Below are 26,760 nucleotides of genomic sequence, written 5' to 3'. Positions count from 1 at the left end.
ACTCTCCGGCTCGCTGAATCGACACCGACACTTTCGCATAACGTCGTTAAGTCATTTTCGTGGGAAAATCTCTAAGGCAACGCAGCCTCCGCTCTGGCAGAGAGCTGGCGAAATATTACGTTTTATTCGGGAAGCTCCGACGTTGAATTAATTTTCGGCTGTGTAATAAATTATTCGTTCGTATGACATTTCCACTTGCTGGATGTAAATGTATGCTAACATTTTTCGTCTCGAACAAGAAAGGGTTGAAAAACGTGAATATTTTATCATGATTCCTTCCCATGCTCTCATATGTATATGTACATACATATTATGATCAAGATTCTGTTCTCAAAAGTTTGAATGTATTATTGTATTCCCTTCTGTTTTCTTAGTTTTAATTTCAATCCCGTGAGCCGATTTAATACTGAAAATAAATAAATTCCAGACAACCTAATCCACAATACGCCATTTTCATCGATTTTGAATGTAATATTATGCAATAATATGCCTTTATATGTACTTAATTCGCGATAAAATAGTTTACAAAATTTTGCCGATTTTTTTACCAGTATACCGCTATTGCAATTTCTAGTACCATCCTCTAAATACATACATACATACATATGTATGATTACACTTCGTTGCGGTAAATTGAAAATGAAGAACAACGGGAATTATAGCAACGATGCAATATGGCTTCCATGGGATATCCCCTTTAAATACATATATTCTCCGTTATTTTACATCTCAAAAATTTCATGCAACACCTAGTGGGTCTATTTGAAGGTAAATTTTGACTGATAGAATTTAAACAGTGTTTGCGTTAATGCCAACCACCGAGAGGTCACCGGGTTCGATCCTGTGAGCTGACCGCGATTGAAAATAATTTATTCTGAGTATAATCTTTCATGCTGCTGGTCAAACTTGGATATTTGTGACTCCAAGTCGATCGTTTCCTATCAGAGTGATTTCATTTCCAAAATTTATTTCGATATTGATTGAGACGTAACAATACACTATACATTTCCTATTTCTGAATGTATATGTACAATAATAGTCTCTGTGGACTCGATATCGATATCTTATTCGAATGCTATTTATTGTTGAAATGGAGCTCCGCTAGGTAGTACATAAGAGTTTTGATTTTTTTGCATTACTACGTCCCATAGGATGCTTTGAACTTGATCTATTGGCATTTCTCTCGTATTGAATGTCCACTGCAAAACACGAACAAGCTAGAGCTTATGCCTTTTATGACGGCAATAGACGATATTGGGAGAGATTCGATACGAAAAGATAGCAGACGCGTATAGGATGCTATAATATATTGAGTAGCCAAATATTAAGAGCAATATTTAGCACCCAATACTATTACTTATATGTACATACATAGATAGATAGTAACCATTGAATTGGAAACCTATGCGAACTTACCTACACATACACGAGATCTACACTTTCAAGAAGTCGATAGGAAGTCACATATACATACATATATGTATATAGGATCCGGATGTGAAGGATTCCAAGTGAAACGCAGATTAAGTCAGAACTATGTATTTATTAACACATATCTTCGGGCTCGTTCTCCAACAAGTGACCATAACAACACGCATCCGGTCTTTTTCAGGCATACCACACACACTCTGTCTCGGCTCGTTTAAAAATCAATTCTACATTCGGTCATTTCTGACTGTCATTCGCCCTCGGATGACATTCTTCGTCTTTTATATTTTTACAGCATTTCATCTCACATTCTTTTACATTTCATCTTCTACTCTATACAATGTATCATCTTACATTTTTTAAAACATTTCCTCTATCATCCTCAACAATGTTTCATCTCACATTCTTTTACATTTCATTTTCCACTCTATACAATGTATCATCTTACATTCTTTTAAAATCATCCTATATTCTTCTAAACATGCTTTCAATTGTCACAATTACAATTTAACAAATCAATCGTTACACATTTCACTACAAATCAATTTTTTCATTTCAACACAATTCAATCTTCAATAAAGTTACACATAACAATTAAAGTTACACATAAATCATCACAATTACAATTTAAAATTATTTCAAGCAATACAAAACAGAAAGGTATCACAATTACTATGTAAAATTATTACAAGCAATACAAAGCACTTCCCGAAAAATACTAGAATAATCAATAAAACAATTAAGGCTTAACTAAAAACCCCTCCGTGTATTCCACTTCTACATATAGTTCACTAACGCACACTTCACTTCCCTCGGTACAACTTAAAACATAATCTTAAATAACATAAAACATTCTTCGTATCTCGGCCATACTTCAACTTATCTTATATCTCTAAAACTTATCTCTATATAACAGCTTCGAATTACATTTCTTTCGACCACGGCTTCATGTACTCAGCACAAGAGGATGTGAGTTGCGGTCCTTTGAATGTACCGACCTTCCGGACTCCATATCGTTCATGTGCTTTAACCCGAGTGACCTCATATGGGCCTAGGTAGTTTCTATATAGCTTCAATCCCGTTCCAAACTGGGTCCTCTTGATCGCCACCAAGTCACCAACGGCGTATGTCCGCGCCTGTTTCCGTGTTCTATTGTAGGTTCTCCGGTTTTCATCCTGCACATGCAGCAATTGTCTTCTACCAGCGTCCCTTAGATGGTCTCGATTTTGAACAAATTCTTCGATCGCTTCTTCTTCCAACAGTTCTCGCAATCTCAATTCTTCTTTAGACTTCATCTGGACTCCAGTCATCAACTCGAAAGGAGTCATCCCGATGCTGCGATGAAGTGTGGAATTTAAAACCCTTTGTGCGGCGTCGACATGTTTATACCAGGCTTTTGGTGCCTCAACACTAACCTTGGATAAAATAGAAATAACAGTGCGGTGAACCCTCTCCACCTGACCATTTCCTCTTGGAACTCCAGTGGTGATAAGTGTATGTTCGATCCCTTCTTCGGTACAATAATTTTCAAAATCCTTTGACGTGAAAGCCGTTCCTCGGTCACTGATAATGCGCGATGGATTCCCGAACGTTCTCTGCTGTATCATTAATTTATCCAACACTTCTTTTGTCGTTGTCGTCTTAGTTGGATACAGCCACGTGAATTTAGTAAAACCGTCGATGATTGCTAGTATGTAATTATAGCTCTTTGCTGTCGACGGCAATGGCCCCAGATGATCAATGTGATATGTTCCCAAGGGACTTTCTCCCTTAGCTATCGGATGTAGTAATCCCTCCTGCTTTCCCAACTTCTTGTTGGCCAGTATACATGGAACGCAATTTTTTATACAAGTTTCGATCTTGTCTTTCAATTTCGGGATATAAAATTCCCTTTGTATGACATCCTCTACTTTCTTCACTGCGAAATGACCGACATTATGTGCGTTCTTAATAATCTCCTTCTGCATGACTTCTGGTACGCAAATTAATTCTTTGCCATCGGTGTATTTGTATATAATGTCGTTCCTAAGAAAGTAAGACTCATGCGGCACGTTGCTTTCTTTGAGTATTTCTCGAATGGTCACGAGGTGTTCGTCCTCCTGCTGCGCCACTTTCAAACGTGCGGTGACTCCGTTATTTGTGATGCACAATACCGGGAATCGGCTCAGAGCATCTACATGTTTCATACGCTCTCCCGGTCTATGTTCCATTTCATAATCGTATTCTCCCAGCGCCATTGCCCACCTGGTGATGCGGGCTGATAAATCTCTTTTCTCCATCGTCATGGTAAAAGCTGAACAGTCAGTGACAATTTTAAATTTCATGCCCAATAAATAAATCCTGAACTTTGCCACAGCTCCGATGACAGCCAATACTTCTAATTCGTAGCTACTGTACTTTTCTTCGGCGGGAGACGTTTTCTTACTCCAAAAGTATACAGGGTGCAATTTTCCATCACCGTCAGACTCCTGCAGTAGTACCGCTCCATACCCGATTTGACTTGCATCCGTGTGGAGCTCGATTCTACACCCCTGTTTAAATAAACGAAGAACTGGTTCGTTAGTCAAATGTTCCTTCAATGTTTTAAAAGCTTCCTCTTCTTTCTCCTCGAATTTGAAAATTACTCCTGTACGTAGCAAGTCACTGATGGGTTTAGCAACAGTAGAGTATTTCGGGATAAACTTTCTAAAATAGCCAGTCAATCCTAAAAAGCTCTGCACTTGTTTAGCCGTTGTTGGTACCGGAAACCTCCTTACAGCTGAGGTTTTCTCTGGCGAGGGTTTTATGGTTCCGTTTGTTATAATATAGCCTAGAAATTGTACCCGTCGCATAAGGAACTGACATTTCTTCCAATTGATCTCTAGCCCATATCTCTTAGCAGTATCAATTACCATCTCGAGCCTCTGCATTCCTTCTTGTTCATCAGGAGCCGGAATAATGATATCGTCCATGTAAGTTAGAGCAATGCCCCGACAAGTTAGCGATCGGAATATGCGGTTAATAAAGCGCTGGAATACTGATGGTGAGTTACATAGTCCAAATGGTACCTTTGTAAATTCATATTGCCCCTCGTGCGTTACGAATGATGTGTATTTCCGGCTGTCTTCTTCGATATCCACATGGAAAAATCCATTCTTTAGATCTATCGTACTAAACACTCTCGCATTTTGAAGTTGATCGAGCTGATCCTCAATCAGGGGCAGTGGATATCTATCCTTTATGATTTCACGGTTGAGTCGTCGATAATCTATGCAAACTCGAGCCGTGTTGTCCTTCTTCCGCACTAGTACTACGGGACTCGCAAAGTCCGAGCAGCTTGGTCTGACTATTCCTTGCTGAATCCATTTATTCACCTGTCCTTCTACTTCTGCCCTTTCAGCGAACGGAAGTCGTCTTGGATGTTGGTATATCGGTTTTTCCGATTGTAAAACAATCGTCATCTTGATGTTTGTGGTTTCTGTCTTCTCAGGTTTGTACGTCTTGATCAGGTGTTCGATCCTGTCCTTGGCATCTCTGTCGCTCACATGTGCCAGATCCACTTCTGAGGTTGCGGCTATTTGCAGGTTTCTAAAACAATTACTAAATCTACAACGGGTGGTGCTATCAGGGTTCGGTTTTTTGAAGAATTTTACTTTGTTGCCATCAATGCACATAAGGACGGATTCTGTGATGGGGCTACCCAACAGGACGGCTCCCGGGATACTTTTATCGTCCATCACGTGGAATTCCGCCATGAATTTGACGTCATCAGCAATGATTTCGGCAGCGAACCTCCCTTTCGTCGAAGCCTCACCCCCGATACCGCTCACTTTTATGGCTAGTGTTTTGTTTATTCGGACTCCGAGTCGTCGAGCTGTGGAATCAGTAATAACATTTATTTGGCTACCAGTATCTATAATTGCAGTTAAAGGGACTTTGTTAATACTGACTTCCTTTTCGACGCTCGGGTTCCTATCCTCCTTCATAGTCAATACGGTCTTTGTTTTGGTACCTTTGCATTGAGCTGATAAGTGCCCAAACTCGTTGCAATTGAAACAGCGGGTTCCTCTTTTCTTGAATCTGCAGTCGGCTGATAAGTGTCCACGTCCTCCGCAATTGTAACATTGTGGTCTCTCTCTTTCTCGGTTTCTTACGGGCCCCGCCACCTTGGGTTCGTCGTCCTCTCTAATTTTCTCGCACTGCGTAACTCGCGTCTTCAGCTCCTGGATTGTACCGGCCCCGCTCAGCGTCATTTTTTCATACTTATCAAACCCAAGTCCACCAATTATGTACGCGATAATCGCCTCTTCCTCAATAAAACTACACTTGGCTGCAATCCCCTTCATCCTGTAAATGTAGCTTAAACTGTCTTCCGCTTTTCCCTTTTTCTCTAACCTCAGTTCTCTGTGCACGTCCGCACTATTTAACTGATGGCCAAACTCTCTGGTCAATCGTTCTTTAAGAATCGCCCAAGTGATTATGCCCGTTTCCGAGTCCAAGAAGTCCTTGGCAGTTCCTTCACACAGCATCCGCCCATACACCAACTGTTGTGTCTCCGTCCAGCCGAGGGTTTGCGTTTGCTCTTCAAGACGCTCAATCCACGATGCGATAGGGCTATTTCTGCCGTTATATTTCGGCAGACCGAAGCCAACCTCCAGATCTCGGAAATTTACGTGTGTTGCTTCTCTCGTCATCGTCGTCGTCTTGTTCGTCGTTGGCGTCGTTGTCTTGTTCGTCGTTGGCGTCGTTGTCTTGTTCGTCGTCGTTGGCGTCGTCGGCGTCGCTTGTCGTGGTCGTGACGTCACCCAGTTTGTCGACCGCCGCGTCCGCGCTCTTGATGTCATAGCGTGTCCTAACCTCAACTGTCAAAACTCCGCGTCGTCGCCTGACCGCTCCTGGCTGTCACTCGAAATGTCTTCAGGTATCCCGGACAAAGCCCCCAAATATAGGATCCGGATGTGAAGGATTCCAAGTGAAACGCAGATTAAGTCAGAACTATGTATTTATTAACACATATCTTCGGGCTCGTTCTCCAACAAGTGACCATAACAACACGCATCCGGTCTTTTTCAGGCATACCACACACACTCTGTCTCGGCTCGTTTAAAAATCAATTCTACATGTATGTATTATAAATATCGTTGTATGATCAAAACATCTACAAACTCGTAAAATATGCACAAGCATTGAATACATACATATAAGAAACTGATGATAAAATATGATTTTTTTATTAAAAACTACATACATATGTATCTCCAGTGAGTACTTTTTCCAGATATTCTGACTTGTTTAAAAGAATATAATATATGTTAATTTATTAAATTATTTAATAGAATATAATATGTACGCATATAAGCAAGGTAGTTCTTTCTCCAAAATCTGTGAAGCCGGTATTTGGCATTTAGCAATTTTATATGGGAAAATTTTGAGGTAAAAATCAATCAGCAATGACGCGTATGGACACATATATGTATGCTTTGTATAATGAATAGTCATATGTATTATAAATATCGTTGTAAGATCAAAACATCTACACACTTGTATGAAATATATATGAAACTGATGATTCAATAGGACTTTTTTATTTCAAACTATCTCCAGCGAGTACTTTTTCCAGATTTTGTGAATTATTTAATAGAATATAACATAAATATATGTAAGTATATAAGTAAGTAAGTTCTCTATCCAAAAGCTCTGAATCCGGTATTTGGTATATAGCAATTTAATATGGGAAAATTTTGAGGTAAAAAAAAGTATAGAAAAATATATGCTTTGTATAACGAGTAAAAAACTAGATTATCCGACATAATGGAGTCAGCAAAGATAGTGAAATGGTAATGTATATGTGTAGAATAGAGGAAATATTGACAAATAATGTACTCAAATGATAATAATGTGCATACTGTAAATGATAATACATATACGAAGGAACTTCAAAAAATTCTGGAAACATGACTATAATAATTCAAATATCACGTCATAATAGCTTTGGCTATATTGAAATAAGAAAAAGAAAAAAAATATTATTTACTATAAAAGTAAGCAAAAAAGCATCTTCATCATATTTATATTGAGTTTCACAGCATTCTTTTCTTTAATATCCTACCATTTCAGATTTCTATCTACATATACACCGTTGAACATTATTCACGCGAGCAGGACACGCGAACAGCCCTCCTAATATGATTGTCAGAAACATGACGTATCAAAAAGATGTATGATGTATTCGTAAACATCCCTTTCATCAGATAATCTTTAAAAAAAAACTGCAAAATAACCTTCATACTACAACAATTGATACGATTCCATTTGTCCCGTCATTTTTCCATCCCTTCTAGCAAAACGAACGAAAAATAATATCATAGCATTGTGCGAAATGCCGTTTTAGAAATTTTCATCGAGAAAACAACTCATTAGGGAACGTTTCGATTTGTTATCATTGTAAACTAGCACAAACAAGCATTGTGCAAACAACGTATTAACACTCGAAAGCATTGACGCGAGGATCCTTAAGATCGTTATTAGTTTTTAATTGAACTCGTTGTACTTACGAGGCCGCGGAAAACTTATAACGATTTTACAATACAACGAGGACTTTGATACTCGAGAAGTTTCCGCCGAGCAATTTTCAACGGTTCACTTTCGCACATTATTAACACTCGCAACTGTACTCTGTTTCAGAGCACACCGTGGTAAAAGTGCAAACTTTTTTGTTGTTGTTTTGTTCTGTTGGCAATTTGCTTTCGTATCTCTCGACAAAATGAGGAACGCTTCTCGAACATATTCTATCCCTGGTGCCTTGAAATTTGATATCGCATTACATCATCAGATTTCAAAGTGTTAAGCTATCGTGCAGTTTCCGACAGATTAAGATATAGTGCATTTAAATATTGAATAAAATATGTAGTTGAAACATAACACCTCGATCGCCATGCAACATTTAGGTGATCTCAATAATTATGATTGTGAATTTTGAATATAATAATGATTGCGTAAAGCACTTTGGAGAAAAAAATAAAAATTTTTTTGGAAGAAGTTGAGGTACATCTTAAAATATTTGCTGATCCATAATGTAGCAAGGTGAATGAGCAAAAGATATGTTTTAATTAGGTTTCGAGAGCTATTTATTGCCTGAAATAAAAACATTTTTAATTGGCAGGAAGGATAATATGGCGATTTATCTGAGAAACCAGGAATGGCTTTTAATACAAGAAATATTGTATTAATTTTACAAGAAGTTTACCGATTTCAATGAGCTTCATAAAATTTGCAATTTATTATAATATAAAAATATCCATAATAATTAAATAATATCCATACTCTACCAGAAACCATCGCAATGATTTTACAATGGATGTGGGAAATTTAAATTAAAACTTGTTGAATATTATAAAATGGCGTTACGTTGACACGATTGAAATCTTTTTTATGTGGAATGTATAGAAAAATACTGATTCGATATATTTATAAAGAAATCTAATTATTTTGTTTCTGCATTTATTCAACAATTGTTTGCCTTTTAAAATTCATATTTTCAACTAAATACAAAAAAAACAACAACAAAAAAGTCGATAACAATGAAAATTTATATAATAAAAAGTAACTCCCAGCCTGAAAGAAGTTAGTTACCTTTGAATTACACCGTGGAAAAGTAAAATAAAGAGTGTAATATGATTTGACTACTCTATAATGAATATATTATATTCCTCTAATGAACTTAAATTTTTTCATAATTAAAAATAATAGAAACTAATCGGTCCGCCTTAGTATTTACATATTTGTCGACGGTATCGATGATATCTGATTTTGATTGAAATTCGACTCGAATATCAAAATAAAGTCTCCAGCTTCTTAAATACGTATGTATATATATGATGCAAAGTTAAATAATTTTACGGCAGTACCAGCTTCCCGCACAGTACCTTATGGGATGGCTCCAACCAAAACAGCCATCCGTTTTGAATGGTTGTATAATTTCACCATAGGCTTTTTTTAATTCTATTTTAGCCAATTTGACACAATAGAGATTTCCTGTTATGCTATAGTGGTCCAATTTTTAAAATAATAATCAACAAAAATACAGTTTGAATTAACTCATAGTGAAATAAACCGTAAAAAAAGCCAGATCTTCAACGCGCAAAATAAACCGACTTCTGAATATTAAGAAAATTTAGAAACCATCATCGACCGTTTATCCAATTGGGAATGTTCAATAACGGTTCGACTAGAAATAATATTTTATTTAATAACAGATTCTATCATTCGATATAATTTAACGCTGGACAAATTTAATTATTTAATTCCGATTTTACCGCCAATTTCAGACCGATCCAATCCCATAGCCTCTCAAAGTTAAATTTGTTGACTAACAAACTCAATAAGTTCCAAATTCGATCTATGAATTCCCCAATCACCCGCTGGGTCAGGCCTCGATTCAACACCCCGCAAAAACATAGAGAGAGCACCCCGAATAAATACATATACATATGTATGTATATATAAATAAATAACGTCACAAAAATTATTCAATATCTCACCACAACATCCAGCACGCACTATTATACGACCATCTTTCGACAGACGAAGATCCCCAGAAGACGATGATATATTACATCGGCTCCAGCGAACAACTTAAAAGAGATACGCACATACATATGTATGTACATAGACGACTTTGACGTACGAAAATGTTCATACATTACGCACAATGGCTGTAAACCCCAATTGCAAAGCCCTCCATTGGCGTGGGAAAACGGAGGCTTGGGAGGGTTAAATTGAATCTAGGCAGAAGGGCAAGGATTGATTTACATTCGAGAGGGTCCATTCCAGCGGTCGAAAACCAAGGTAAGTAAATGCGGTGTGAAGATTTAACACCTAGAGCGCGGCCGCGAGTTAACGCTAACCCATAAAAATATATCTCAGATTTGGACCGGAATCTCATAACCCGTGTTTGGGGGGGTAATAAAGGCTTTCGAGGCATCTTTCTGGGGTCGTCGTCACCCCTCCCCCCCCCTCCACTCAATTTTCATCTCTTTCTCTCCCTTCGTAAGACCCTTTTTTATTGGTCGCGACTATGCGCCATTATAGCGCCGGGTGGCTTCCGGATAAACGTACGCAGAATTTTATCCGGAAAAATATGGCCGAAGTTCGATTTTGTCGTTGGAGAGTAAAAAATTGAGTAATTTTGCGATAAAAGTGGAACGTTTTGGTATAAAGACGTGCAATGAAGCTACCTACATTATATTATATATACATACATACATAAATGTACTATGTATGTACATATAAAGATCTATCTTTTCGAGAATTTCCTCATGCAATTTGGAATGGAGCTGCTTTTGCGTTTCGGATTCGTCATCGAATCACTATATATGTACATACATACATATATGTATGCAAAAGCGGATATATTGATCATATCATATATGTATATGTATATAAAATAAAATGCGCCATTTGTAATTGTAATTGTAATTTGTAATTGGCCAGGAAGGCGCCTTGGGATTTACCTGCAAGGCCTTCCTGGTATATAGTATGTACATATGTAAAAATAAAAATAATATAATATCGCTATTCTGTGTGTCTGTCTGTCTGTCTGTGTATCTGAGATAACGCTCGCCGTACTATAATAGTCGTTTCAATTCTACATATGTATATACATATGTATATGTAAGTCACAGCTAAACCGCTGCCAACAAAACGTCCAAATACATATAATACGAATATAATAACAAGAGAAAAAAACTTCTTTATTTACTGTGTTGCTACCAAAGTTTCTTCTCTGAAAATTTGCCGCCATCTATTGAAAATTTATTTAGTTAATTAATTTTTCTATTGGTGTTTTATATTGTTTATATGTAGGTAGGTAAGATAGTTTTTACCTTTTTTTTCATATTAAACAATTAAATATAAATATATTTAATAGGCATTTGAAAAAAATTCGACCACGTGCAGATTGAACACAAGACAGACACATTTTTTACTTTATCTATGTACGTAGTAACAATAGATGAAGTTTTGTGATCATGCGAAAATTCGAAGTCGTTTTTATTTAATAACTTAATATGCCAACACCCATGTGATGATATTTCATCGGGTACACCACTAGTGTATATATAACATTGTACAACAATTGTATAAAATTGATGATAGATTCGGCTTTAAAAAATCAGTTGACTTCAATAATAAAAATTGGCGTAATCAGATAATGAACATATCAAATACCGTACCGATCAAGAATCCAATACAATCCTACTTACATACATATACTATATTTTCTTTTTGAAATAAAATTATTTTTGTGTTTTATATTATTTTTTCAAATTAATTTCACCGTGGTTTCATTACGGGATTGTCCCCAAGGCCTCACCTATGGCCAAATTTGTGCAACTATATATAAATTTGAAATCAAATACAAATAATGGTAACAAATGAAGGTAGGTGGCCAATTCAGTAGGAACCATTTCAACAATGAAATCAAATAAATTGGCAGACTCTGATAGGAAACGATCGGTCTGGTCAGGGATCGAACCCATTACCCCTTAGTATAATGCTAACAGCATTATACGCTAACCACCGAGGTATATTGCTGGTATATATGTATATACATACATACACATTATATACAACATCTTCTAGATTAATTTAATTGTGTGATTTCAGTAAAAAAAAACGTTGAAGTATTAAATTAAGTACCCAGTTATTCTTTATATGTAGTTTTTTCATTATTTTTTTCCATTCCAAGAATTTTTTCCACTCAAAGTTATTCGCATAAATAACATACATACCTTTATTATTTCAGAATGCAAAAGAAATTCCTCTCATCGTACGCGCATCATGATGTACATATGTATATTGACAAACTACAGATCTGAAGATATCTGATTTTCTGTAGATAAAATTTGACATGGATTCACCTCAAAAGTATTGTATAATATACATAGTACAGAGCAATATTATAATAATAGAAGGATTCTTACGAATAAATAGTTGTTGTCAATTTTACGAGATACGTCTCTATAAATACGCTACAACGCACAGAATACAATCGAATCAATTTACTTAGAAAAATGTATCCCATATTGTGTATTGTGTGTTTTTGAATGCATTGTGCAATTTTTACCGATGCCTGCTCATCCCATCTTGCAAGTAATATAAACAAACAGAGAAGTTTTTATCGGACATACGTCGAACACCAAGCATCAAATACGACTGATGCTAAAATTATTTAGGATTGTCTGTGGACAAGGACTGCGCCTTCCTGGTCAATTACAAACAATGCAGCATTTTTATTACATAAGTCGCTAAATTATGTGACACTGAAAAGTCGAAATTAACAAGACAACTATGAATTTGAACATAAATTGTACATCAATCATAGTGTACATATGTATATTATCTTATAGTGGTGACATAGTAGGTAGGAAGGTTTTTAGCCAATTTAATCAGGAACCGTTACAACAATGAAATCAGAAAAGTTGGCGAACTCTGATAGGAAACGATCGATTCGGAGTCACAAATATCCAATTCTGACCAGCAGCATTACATAAAATACTCAGAATAAATTATTTTTAATCGAGGTCCCGGCGTCCTCTCGGCGCTAAGCAAAAGCTCAACCATAAATTATGATGACAATCGTCACTTGATAACAATATGACGCCTAAAGCCACTTCTATTAATATAACATTTCTCTGACATATTATAATAACTCTAGTTAACCTGCCAACTTTTCTTATTTCATTGTATCAAAACTTACATAATTAAAAAAAATATGTATGTACATACATACATACATATGTAGGTATGTATAAAAGTGGATTTAAAAGTTGTAAAATTATTCTTCGCATTTCAACAATGACATTTGAAAATTAATCGTAGTGGAAAATTGAAAAGTTTAGTCGGAATTCAATATCTAAAAGTTTGAAAAACTTTCACATTGTTATTGCGGACTAGAGCGTAACTAGCGCCTCCACCCCATTATTGCGGGAGGCAAAAAGCGGGGGATGGAAGTGGAGTTGAATTGAAGAGATCCTCCGGATGGGACTGATAACATTGCCAAACAATGAAACTATTGAAACTTGTCGAGCGGTGTGTATGTGTTGGGGCCTACTACATACATACGACGATATGGAGTCTTTTTAACAAATCAATAAACCAACCCAAAATTCACGCTCTGATAAAACGTGTCGTTTATATATGTACATACATATATACATACAGACATACATATTTTAATCAAAACAAAACTAAATTCAAGGAAAAACCTCAAATCATTTTCATTTTGCATAAAATTTCGAATAATATATTAGCCAGCAGCATAGCTCGGTCGTTAAGAGGGCTGGACACCAGCGCCTTGTCCATACAAACGTATTACACTTCTCCCTTCCTCAATTATGGCACTAGAGAACTTATTTTTTTAATATGCTATGGATATCTACCATAGGCATGTTTTTGAGGTTTTATTTTTTTGATTAGTTATCTTTTATAGGAGCTAGGAGCCATCAAACATCTATAAAATCGCGAACACGAAAAGAGTCCAGCGTGCTTATTTAACGGTCGATTTAAAAAAAAAATACGCAAACAGTTGCATAGAAAATATCTTTCTCATACCGATGATGAAATTTTTTTTTAAATTGGTCCAGTTTTAGAGGAGTAAACTGGAGAATACGAAATCTTTTTAGCGCGGCCTCTACTTCGCTAGGCAATACTGCAGGAACCCTTTGGCCGTGTGTCCAGAGCGGGGAATTGACCGTTGTCGTTCTCGTATAGTTTTGCATAGAACGTGTAAACTCTGTCTATGATTTCTTCTCTATTCCTAATTATTACTCCGCTCTCTGATCTGATATATATAATATATATATATATATATATATATATATATATATATATATATATATATATATATATATATATATATATATATATATATATATATATATATATGACTTGGACACTGAACACCAAGATGCTACATAAAATCCAATGCACTCAAAGAAGCATGGAACGCTGTATGCTTGGCATAACGAGGAAAGACAGAATGCGGAACACGTGGGTGAGAAGTATGACAAGAGTGGTGGACATAGTGGATAGAGTGAAGAGATTGAAATGGCAATGGGCGGGTCACGTAGCTAGGAGGATGGATGAAAGGTGGACAAAAGAAGTGCTTGAATGGTACCCGAGAGAGAGCAAAAGGGTAAAAGGAAGACCGCAAGGAAGATGGGTGAACGAAATTAGGAAAATGTGCGGAGTGAGATGGATGAGTGTTGCGCAAAACAGAGACGGGTGGAAGCGTGTTGGAGAGGCCTTCATCCAGCAGTGGACGGCGAGTGGCTGTAAATGATGATGATATATATATATATATATATATATATATATATATATATATATATATATATATATATTGTCGACTCAATATATACATATATCGAAGAAAGGAACAGCAACAAAATTAAGGTTTCGGGTGTACAGCCCTCTTAAGCTTCTGATTAACACCGAGAGGCGCCTGGTTCGATACCATGAGCTGACCTCGATTGAAAAGAGGATACATCTGTAGTGTTTCTGGGTACATCTGTAATGTTGTTATGTTATCTGGGTACATCTGGTCAGACTATAGACATATTTGTGACTCCGAGTCGATCGTTTCCTATCAGAGTTTGCCAATTTTCTCTGATTTCATTGTTGAAACGGTTCCCGATTAGAATTGGCTAAAAATCCTTCCTACCTACTATGTCACCACTATTTGAGTGTGATTAATGTACGCACAATTCATAGATGTCTCGTTAATTTGAGAGTTTTTCAGTGTCTCGTTATTCAACGACTTGTAATTAAAATGCTGCATTGTTTGTAATTGGCCAGGAAGGCGCATTGGGGCTTACCTGTAAGGCCTTTCTGGTATATATGTAAAAAATAAAATAAAATAAATATGTATGTATGTATGTATGTACATACATATTAACGGTGGCAGAACCTCCATCGTCGAATTACAAAATGATATTCATAACAAATACCAAATCACACGGAATACGATATTCAAATGAAAAACAAATTATTAATTATGCATATTAATTATCCGTATACTATATCATTTAATATTTATTTAAAGGGGTAAAACATAATTCAAATAATTATTTCTGACGAGCTTTTTGTGAGATTTCCCCTCGAATAAAACAAATTAAAAGCTTGCTGAAATTCTTTTATGATGAGACGGTTTCTAAGTAGGTATTTATTTAGTAGAATAAACAGTCCAAAACAAGAATGCAATGACAATGTGAATTGTCACGTCCTTTCTTACTTATTCTTTCATATTCATTGACAAAGTTATAAAATCTAGATACATATTTATATACATACAGACATATATATATGTAGTTATAATTTTTAACATTAATAACTTTTCCAATGAAATCCACTGCAACTTATACGTGAAAATAATGGATAACAATAAAAAATAAGTAATCAATTTCAATGGACGACAGGTATAAAACCATTCTTATTCTACACTGCAGACACTATTGTTTTTATCTTGCGAAGGCATATTTTATTAATACTATTAGGCAGCTTTTAAATATACCGAAAACAAACATACATACATATGTACATGTGTAAGTTGAAACTATTATAGAAAATTTTATAGGTTAAAATTGAGATATAAAAACTTAAACCCTGTCTTATACAACTAATAATACTCATTCATAATTTATATACCTATACATATTACATGATACGGCAACAGTAATAATATATGAATTTCTTTCGGAAAAAGTCCAAAAAGGTGTCCGACAGGGTTACATACTGTCTTCTGATCTTTTTAATATATGTACATACTTATATGGGGAGTACATAATGTATTTTATTATTTGATATTTTGACTTTATCTGCTAATATCATAATGATTTAGTTTTTTAGGATTATGTATAAATGCATTTTTGTCTGTGTGACAAAACACGTGTACATATATGTATGTATTTATTTTTATTTTTCTCATCTCTCTGTATTTGTTCGACCACTGTAGCGCATTAGGGACTCCTGTAATGCCACAATGGTCCGAACTTAAACTTAAATAAATAAATAATGAGAAGAGTCCACGACGGATGATGGAGTAACAATAGGCGACAGAAAGATCTCTAACACAAGTCACGACGTTAATAGCCGGCAATGAGGATGAAATAGATGAACTAATAAGAAGAATATAGATAGAGAGTAGACACTTGGGTCTAGAGATAAACAAAAATAAAACAAAAATTCATTGACAAATTTGAGACTCTCATAAATTCCAACGCTCTAAAATACAATGAGGAAGTCGACGACTTTATCTACCTACATAGGTGCCTTGGTCTCAAGGGAAAAAAGATGCCAATCGGAAATTTGCAGAATGGCGAAAAGGGCGATTGTCAGTTTGATAAAAATATGGAAGAACCGCTATATTATGAGAAGAACGAAAATCCGTCTGGTGCGATCTCTGGTATTTCCCATTGCATTGTATGAAATTGAGAGATGAACCCTGAATAATAGTGATCGTAAGTGAAAGTAAAAAGAGGTTAGTAAAAAATGCATTCGATGCATTCGAATTGCTGCCCATCCTATGGACCACAAGACACACGAAAATCTCCATTCTCAAAGAGCTGGCAGTCTCAGAGAGACTCTTCACAACGTGTAGGAAAGGGGTTATTTCCTACTTCAGCCATATTCTTCTTAGTAGTAGCTGATTGGTAGTCTTCGTAGGCGACTACCAATCAGCAGACATCGTTTATGGCCTGTGCGAATTCCTCCCTATCATTGTCTACGTCCACACTACCGATATCTACACCCGATTTTTTCCATAACCAGTCCCTAAATAGCAACCACAGGTTGCAATATGGGAACTGGATATGGAAAATTCGAAAATATCGGTTGTACATATCGGTAGTATGGACGTAGCCATTGGCAAGCCGAAACGATTTTTCGAGTCCGAGTCCCATCCATGACCAATGTTTCGGAGCCAAGAGTAGTTCTTCCTCCCAAGCTACCGTTTGCCTTATATTTTCCCCTCTATGATTATTTGTATGTAGACGGCGACAATTGGGGTCACGAATAACGTGGCCAAAATATTCCATCTTACTGTGCTTTACCGTGTCAAGAAGCTCTCTCTATTTATTATAAAGAAGCTGGAGGACCGTTTCGTTCCTCACATGCTCTTTCCATGAGATCTTTAACATCCTCCGGTAACACCAATTTTCAAAGGACCTATCATGATCAGTAAAGCAACACCGACCGTAAATACGAGCGCAGGATTCTTTACTTAAGCCATATGACCAGAAACAATTCGGAGAGTGTGGAGAGGCTGGTAGTTACCGGAACATATTTACAACTTTAACTTAACCAAACCTATCCTGACCCATAAATAAATAGGTGTTGACTGCTTAGATACATATATTTTTATTTCATCAATATTTTCACAAAAAAAAAACATATCTTAGCAGCCGACACCTATTTATTTAAGGGTCATGATAGGTTAGGTGAAGTTGGCTTCTTTATCTTTCCACGAGGTCTTTAACATCCTCCGGTAACACCAAATTTCAAAGGACTCTATCCTGTTCAGTAAAGCAACACCGACCGTACATACGAGAGCAGGATTCTTTACTTAAGCCATATGACCAGAAACAATTCGGAGAGTGTGGAGAGGCAGGTAGTTACCGGAACGTATTTACAACTTTAACTTAACCTAGCCTATCCTGACCCTTAAATAAATAGGTGTTGACTGCTTAGATATATATTTTTATTTCATCAATATTTTCACAAGAAAAAAAAACATATCTTAGCAGCCGACACCTATTTATTTAAGGGTCATGATAGGTTAGGTGAAGTTGGCTTCTTTCTCTTTCCATGAGGTCTTTAACATCCTCCGGTAACACCAAATTTCAAAGGACTCTATCCTGTTCAGTAAAGCAACACCGACCATATATACGAGCGCAGGATTCTTTGCTTTAGCCATATGACCAGAAAGAATTTGGAGAGTCTGGAGAGGCTGGTAGTTACCGGAACGCGAACTAGAGGACGGTCTCCCAAGAGATGGTCTGACCAAATCAAAGAACTGGCGGGTTTCATCCCTTAACGCTGCCTCCAACTTGGCACAGAACCAAGAAGAGTGGAGGCAGATCGTCCATCAAATTCCAGACGACATAAATGCCCAGTGACGCTCAGCATTGAGCAAACGAGGAAGAAGAAGATTAACATTTACACACACGTAGTCAGTTTAAGCAATTCAAAACTGCAACACACACATTCACACAAAGCCATTAATTTAACCCTCGTTTGTCAACCCTTACACGACAACGCGTTTAGTAACGTGTAAACGCCAACCGCCTCATATGTACTACGCACAATAGAAACTCACACGAACAGGTACATAGGTACGCCTCGCATTGAAATATTACATACATGGAAACAAAGATATATAAATGCGCATTCGAATTTAGTCTCAACGAGGCTCTCGTTTCGAATGAGCCTACACACACACACACACACACCCACACACATAGGGACACACCTGATATAATAAATCGACGAGGGTGCTCAAACAGCAGGGATGATTGAAATTCGCGAGAAGTTCAAGGGTCGTCCCCTACCCCCGTCATAGCCCCACCCACCCTCGCATCACCTTCGAAACGAGACGTATCGCGTTGCTGTCAAACACTCGTTTTTCCCGAAATGTGTAATTGATCCTTTGCACGATGACGGCGACGTCGACGTGGGGGGAGATTTTCGCCAATTTTCCCGCGCGTCGGAAAATTTATTGCGCTCATAATCGTTTTGGCGGCCGAATAAATCCATAAATAAATACCACTCTTCGGCTCTTCGCGGCCGTTTCGCAAAAGTTCCTCGTAAAACCGACACAAACACAACAACAACGCAACAAAACAAAAAAAAGAGTGAAACTTTTTATTATTATTTTCGCGCTTATCCCCGCGGGTGATGAGCTGGCCGACCCGTTTGAAATACGGCCCTTTTTCGGTTAATCCGTTGTGTAGACGATTTCGTTCCGAATTTACTTTTTGAGATTCTTTTTTTTTATATTTAGGTCGTCTCTCTCTCTCTCTCTCACTCACTCTCCCCCACTGTGCAAGTTTTATTGGGCCGTGCACGAACGACTTGGTCCGCAAATGAGTTATAAAAAAATGTCTAACAGAGACGTTCACGCAAAAAAGTGACAGATATTCATTAGCCCGTATACAGTCGATCGTGGTTATTACGAGACTCTAGGGACTGGCAATATTTCCTCGTAATATCAATGATGAGTTAAATCTTTATACATTTTTTGGAATCGGTACACACACACACACACACAAACGTACATACAACAACGATGCATTTAATACTGAACATATTTTTATTTATTATCTATGCTATTAAGCTAATTTAAAAATCTTAATTACTTAATAATAATACAAACATTTTTCACATCACGTTTCGTGTGCGATATGCCTTGCCAATGAAATTGCTATTTTATCTATTCTCCATCTCAAACGTGGACTTGTCAAAAAATTTTTTTTTTAAATTTTTAATGCTGTATTGTATTTTAATATTGTTTTATTTTTATTGTTCGGCATTGTTATTTTTATTTTTTTACATTTTATTGCATTGTTTCTATTTTTATTCTTCTTATTTTATGTCATTGTATTTTATTCTTATGTTTATCACTATTGTATTTAATCGATCTTGTTTACATATTGTGATGCATTAGGGCAACCTGTTAAATCACTATGGTCTAAATTTAATTTGAATAATTAAATAAATAAATAAATAAGGGTTCCAAAACACCAGTTTACGGTTTTTTTACAAATCAAAAGCCGGTTTCAGAATATTAATATTTTATAAAAGATTTAAATTTTATAATGTAAATAAAATACATTATGCAAAAAAAAATAATTGCCTATAAATACCATCATCAAAAGTGGGTATTATAGAAATATGTCGAAATCACTTATCTTTGGATTTCAATTCCTTAAAAAGCCGGATTTCCATTTTTTGAAAAATAGTCAAAAAGCCGATTTTTCTGATTCAGTTTTAGCCGGCTTGGAAGCCCTACGTTTCAATCTAATCAACATGCTTCTTACAAGGAGGTTCATTTCTAACGGATTTAAAAACTCTTAAAGACCATTCAACATGGGGTCACCATCCATCTCCCCTTCGCCAAAGAACCTAGTCTGAAAATTTTCAACTATCCAAATTTCAAGTTTTCATTCATTGTATATTTAAGTTTTAATTTTCATCGATTTAAAACACATTTAAAATGTTCACTTTGCCTACAATAGTATATTCTAAGGACCCGATTACATGCATGCATAACAATGATTTCCCGCAGAACACTCAACTATTGTCTCCAAAGTGAAAAATAAAAGTTTAAAAAAAAAATCAAAAGCATACGTTAGTTCAAAATTATATGCACAAGCATATGATGCGTCCAACCACTCGTTCATTCCAGTGAAACAAAGATACAGTGAGAGGGCTCATAGAAACAATGCGCCGCGGCGTACAATGAACTTCGTACAACCGACCCCACATGCATACATATGTATGTACGTACATATGTATGTGCATATTTTGCCCGTCCAAATTTCACTGATCCGTGATTTAATTAAAAAATTTCATAATCCTTTGAGCAAACTTTTCAAACCAGTATCGATTTCTGAAACTTCGCCTTGCCGATTTCGTACGACCTCTTTGTCTCGATTTAATTAATGTGAAAAATAAAATCAATCCTCTCCCTATATTTAGACAAGTCTGATCGTTCACCTTATGTATGCATGTATTATATAATATGTACGCTATCGAGTGCCCACTCGAGTTTGTTCAACAAGTGGGGATGATTTATTGAGTGGTTTTATCTAAATCATTAAAGTCTCACCTTCACAGGAGAGGACGCCAACCACAACTGGAACAGCTCCGAGGTGACCGAAGTCCGTTTCGAGCCGGAATTCACTACGGGCGTTTCAGAAATGACATGCACCCTCTTCAACACGTCCGGACTTGCTTTTTCCCGCAACCACTTCTCCAACATGTCCGGATTGTTCGACAGAGTCCTATTAAAGTTTTCCATGTCTTCGTCCGACACGTCAGACATGGGATAGCCGTCCACTGGACTTGAACAGTTGCGACTCGTCTCCGTCTGGTTCCTCTCGCCGTACAGCTTGGACGGTGACGTGTTGGGCACCAGCGAGGTCCTCTGCGACGAGGTGTTCAAATGGCTGGGGCTCGATTCCGTCACACTTATCGTTTGATTCGTGTAAGTGGTGGTCTTTTCGGATTTGCTGTCGCCTTCTTCGTCGCTGAGGAAGACGTTGTCGGATTGGTCGTCGGTTGGCTTGTTCAGCTTGTTCCTGTTGAGTCTCAGAGCGTTGTTGGAGCTCATGACGTCTTTCAAGGATATGCTGGTGGTGGCGCTTCTAGTGTTAGTCAACTCTTCCATCTTGGCCCTCACGTGGCTGGTGATGTTGATTCCTGCTGTGTCGTTGATGGGCTCTGGTGTCGGGGTACTCTTGCCGTCCCAGGATCCGTCAGTGAAGTCCTTCGGCAGCTCATAGACCAGCCTGAGGAGGTCTCCCGAGGCCCTATGTCCGACGTTGGAGTTGAGGTCAGATGTTGGCTGGCCGCCGTTTCCGACAGCCTCCGGTAAGACGCTCATGGTGGGTCGAATTAGTCCCGGTTTATCGCCATCGGTTGCCTCTCACCTGAAACACAAAAGTTGACGAGTAATTAGAAGTCGTTAAGGCTTGTCAAATTGTAGTAAATTATTGACGTTTTCTCCGGCCCCCCTTCCCTGGCCTACTCAGTTAGACAAAGCGGGATCTTTGCAACTGACAGTTCCAATTATATCAATGGCGTTATATTGTGTACATCGACGAAGTATCTCATCTCGTGTTCAATGTTGCCGTCTAATTAATACCTAATTATATAATTATCTGCGAACACTGTAACGATTCCTTACTCCAATCGCGCTTCATTGTTTTCAATTTTCAGTATAAATCCGACTAATTTTTTCATACATGTGTACATTATAAGTAAGTGTATTAAGCGAGGACACAGAGATAAAGATGATTGAAAGCTACACAATCAAAACCATCCCAGCAAAAAGCTTCGGCGACAAGACCGCGTCAGAACATATGAAAATATATGAAAAAATAGAATTGTATATGGATATGTATCAGTGACGTGCAGTGGAAATTTTTATTTTTCTGTCAAACAACTCGTAGGATACAAGTATGTCAGGGCGTCACAGACATTACAAACTATCCAGTAAATTCTATGACAGAATCACTAATAACCATATTAGCATACTTGTGAAGAGATGTCAACAGCAAAATGTCTTTACCCTTTGGGTATAAACACAGATTATCTAAACACAATCTACTTCAGATCGTCGACTTTATTATCTTTAAGTCCGGTCTTTAGTTAATATTATGCATACAATTTATTATGAACATTTATAAGAATTGTTACGTTTTTATAAGAATAGGATATAAGAAAAGATTTTTGAGCTTTTTTTCCTATTATGCTGTACATTAACATTAAAATAATATAATACTGTAATAACCAACAAAGAAAATTGAATAATAGAAAATGATCAGTGGATCAGTAGCTATTAAAATACATATAATATGTGTTGTGAACATAATTTAGTAATAATAAAAAGCATTTAAAAATCAAAATATTATGATATAAAATTATAAAATATAATGTAAGTAATATAAAATATAAAATAAATATATACTAGTAGAGAATGAATTCGACAAAAACGAGTATCTTTTACATCCACAATTTTGCGAACATTTTATTGCAATTTAAAAATGTAATATGTGTTTATACTTGAAGGCTAAAGACATTTTGAGACTCTTCACAAGCGTGTTAGTATGGTTATCAGTGATTCTGTCATGGAATATACTGGTTAGTTTGTAATTTCTGTGACTAACGGAATATTATTTCTAGCAAGCAGATTTTTCTTAATATAGAGAGAGCTATCTTACATAGTCGATACAAAATTGTAAATAGGTGTTTGAGCTCTTTTTCCTATTATGCTGTCCATTAACATTAGAATGTTATAAATACTATGATTACTAATATATAATAAATACTATGATATAAGATATATTGTGAACATAATATCTTAATAATAAAAAGCATTTAAAAACCAAAAAAATCATAGTCAATACTAAACAATAATATGTATGTACATTGTTACTGCTGTTTTTCACTATTATTTAAAATTCTATATAAAAGAAAAATCAGGCAATATCTCAAAGTTGAATTTTTTTACGATCACAAAACTTCATATATCAAATTAAAAATGGACTAGTTCTATTCAACAAACTACATCACAATAAAGAACACCATGTTTTATACACTCTCGTTTCACGACCTATAAAAATCTAACATGAATATTCTTGAGAATTTAACTTGTCGTAACTTTTTAGCTGCCGCCACTACATACATAAATACGTACAACACAAAACCTGTAAGTATGCGCTAAAATCTAACGTGCATTTTATGGTTATAGTACTTTCTGAAGGGTTTACTCATATATTTAAATAAAATTCATCTCAACTCACGTCAAAAACACTGACGAATTTGAACTTTATCAAAATGACGGGTAATCATAAATTTCAAAAGACAAACAACCACGAAAGCGTCAAGACACTTTTCAATCTATTCTTAAATATAGCATACTATCTACGAAAGTTTTATAATAATCATATTATTTTAATCACATTTCCCTACTCCATCCTATGTATGTATGTACATATGTACACTCACCTTGCATGCATTCAATCGAATTACCAGCAGTTCTCCTTTAACACAATTAGACGACGATTGGGGTCACCATAAATTATCGAGTTCCAATAAATCGAATTATTTACCCGCCTACATACACACATGTACCGCATATAAATTACAACAACATTATCACCGTAATTGGAAAGGTCAATTGCAGATTTTTAGCTCACAGCTCAGTAATACATGTATGTATATAAAATTAATCACTCAAAGAGAGCACACACGCAAATATGTACATCAAAAAAAATATCAGCTTCGTTCGTAATATAATATTTTATTCAAATATGTAGAGTTACGCTACACCACTCGAATAAATCATTCATATGATGAACCCAGATATTAATTTCCCAACGACCCGAGCGATGCACCGAGATTTTCCAGTCGACGATCTCTACAATTTTCCTCTAACGTGAAATTTAATCTAGATTCAATAGACTGAAAACGTGCGAAGCCATAATAAAACATGCGTTATTATTATTTTCTTTGAACATGCGATAGAAAATGATTTTAAAATGAATCCAACGAAATCGAATTCGATTAATTATATTTGAAATTTAATGTAGCATGTAGGTGTGTGTGCAACTCAATCCGAGTGAAAATCTCTATTTTATAATTATTGTTAAATTAATTTATCGATATCGATGCGGTTAAAGTGCCGTAAACGTTTTAACGTTCAAAACGTTAAAATGTTTCTACGACTCTGAATCAAATCGAATTCTCAAAGGGGTATGAAATTTTTCGCTCATTAATTTATATCAAATATAAAAACATGAAGTAATTCTGTATCGCTTTGTTAAATTAATGTTAATGGTAGGAACGCCTACATACTTGATCCGATATTGCGATGCGAATTCTATATAGGTGAATTTTATACCCTTGCAAAAGCAAACAATCCAATTTTGGATCGCGAAAAGATCAAACAGAAAAGTTAGATGGAATTAAATTGCGCGGAGAAAGGAAATCCGATGATTTCTGAAATTAAATATCACCGAAAATTCTTTATGATATGAAAATAATAGCAAATTTTTAAAGGCCGCAACTGAAATGAAATGTATATGTTACAGTGAAATTATAACAGCGGTTAAATTATAATTTCAGTGAAGTTTCAGTGAAATCATATCCAATTAGATTTCCACTTGGAATCGTTCAGTGAAATCATATCCAATTACATTTTGACTGGCCCCTCTTAGTTAAATTATAATTTTTCACAGTTTGGATGATAGTGCGTCGCCGATACGAATCACGCCACTCCACTCCGATGCCGGACCCCCTTCTGTCCATTTCCACTCTCCTCGTGGTCCACTATCTTTTTCGACTTATTTATTTAAGGCTAGATTAGGTTAGGTTATGTTAGGGTTGGTTTTTTTTATTTAAGGTTAGGTTGTTAGTACGTTTTAATTCGAATTCGTACGTTGTAGTTCGAACGCATGGTACATTAGCGTTCGAATTACAAATTCACTAACATTCGTATGACAAATTGCACAATGCATTCAAATGCACACAATAAACAACGTGGGATATATTTTTAAAAGTAAATTAATCATTTAAGTAACGTATTATTCAATTAACATCGTAGTTTGACAGTTTTTAAATGTGTCATGGCGACTGCATGCATTCTACATACAATTTCAGGGGTGGCACTAGAGCAATGTAAAAAATATTTTTAAATAAACGTAAAAACATTTCTCTTGCTGGCACCGAATACTCGATTATTTAAGTTTAATTAATATAAACATCGTTCATTTTATATTATACATATTTTTGTTGAAACTATACATTATACGTTGATTTAAGAGTTTCCAAAGACAGACAAATGCATAAAAAGTGGATAAAAATAATCCGCCAATTGAAAAAAGAACAGATTGGCTACCAATCCGTTCTTCCAACACCGCCATATGCTCAAATTGTAAATAAATTTATATCAAAATAAAACTTTTATTTCCGTAGTGAATATGTGATGACCCGGTTCTATTCCGTGCGCGTATCTGTAGTTATGGAAACGTTACGCGTATAATTGACACACGAAATATATTGGTAACGATTCACCGGATTTCTCTCCATAGATGTCTTTATGGATGTTTATTGTATAAATTCGTATTGTTGTATAAAAATGTTAATTAATCGTATTGTATTCGATGTTTATTATCATCGTATTTTATACGATCTCGGACCATAGATGTCATGTGTGGTTTTGAATTATTTTATTTTATTTTATTTTAAAAAATCAATACCACAGAGACTTGACAGGTTGCCCCAAAGCGTCAATGTGATTTTAATACAAATAATAAAAATCATAAAAATTACAAAAAAAACACCATAAAAAAAATAATAAAAATCATAAATAAAAAAAAACATAAGAAAATAATAAAAATCATAAATAAAAAAAAAACATCATAAAAAAATAATAAAAATCAAGTAAAAAATATGTACATAAAATAAGAACAAAGAAATAAGATTGAAAAATTTATATCGTGCTATTTAGGATGTGTTCCACCAACTCAACATAACTGGCATCGAATAGGTCCAAGTAATGTGCCAGTAAGT

At 35.8% G+C, this 26,760-nt stretch overlaps 1 protein-coding gene across 1 annotated transcript in view; it reads right to left on the bottom strand.

Annotated features, from left to right (window-relative positions):
- LOC143912278 (cGMP-specific 3',5'-cyclic phosphodiesterase-like) overlaps positions 1–26,760 on the bottom strand; it is a 141,483-nt gene that overhangs the window by 73,875 nt on the left and 40,848 nt on the right. The window contains exon 2 of the mRNA XM_077431561.1: positions 21,293–22,115. Coding sequence (XP_077287687.1) covers positions 21,293–22,069 — 777 coding nt within the window. The 5' untranslated portion in view covers positions 22,070–22,115. The remainder of the gene's footprint in view (positions 1–21,292; positions 22,116–26,760) is intronic.

This window comes from Arctopsyche grandis, chromosome 5 (assembly GCF_051622035.1).
Source record: "Arctopsyche grandis isolate Sample6627 chromosome 5, ASM5162203v2, whole genome shotgun sequence".
NCBI lineage: Eukaryota > Metazoa > Arthropoda > Insecta > Trichoptera > Hydropsychidae > Arctopsyche > Arctopsyche grandis.
Note: the sequence above shows the minus strand (reverse complement) of the source record. Positions and strands in the feature narration are given on the sequence as shown.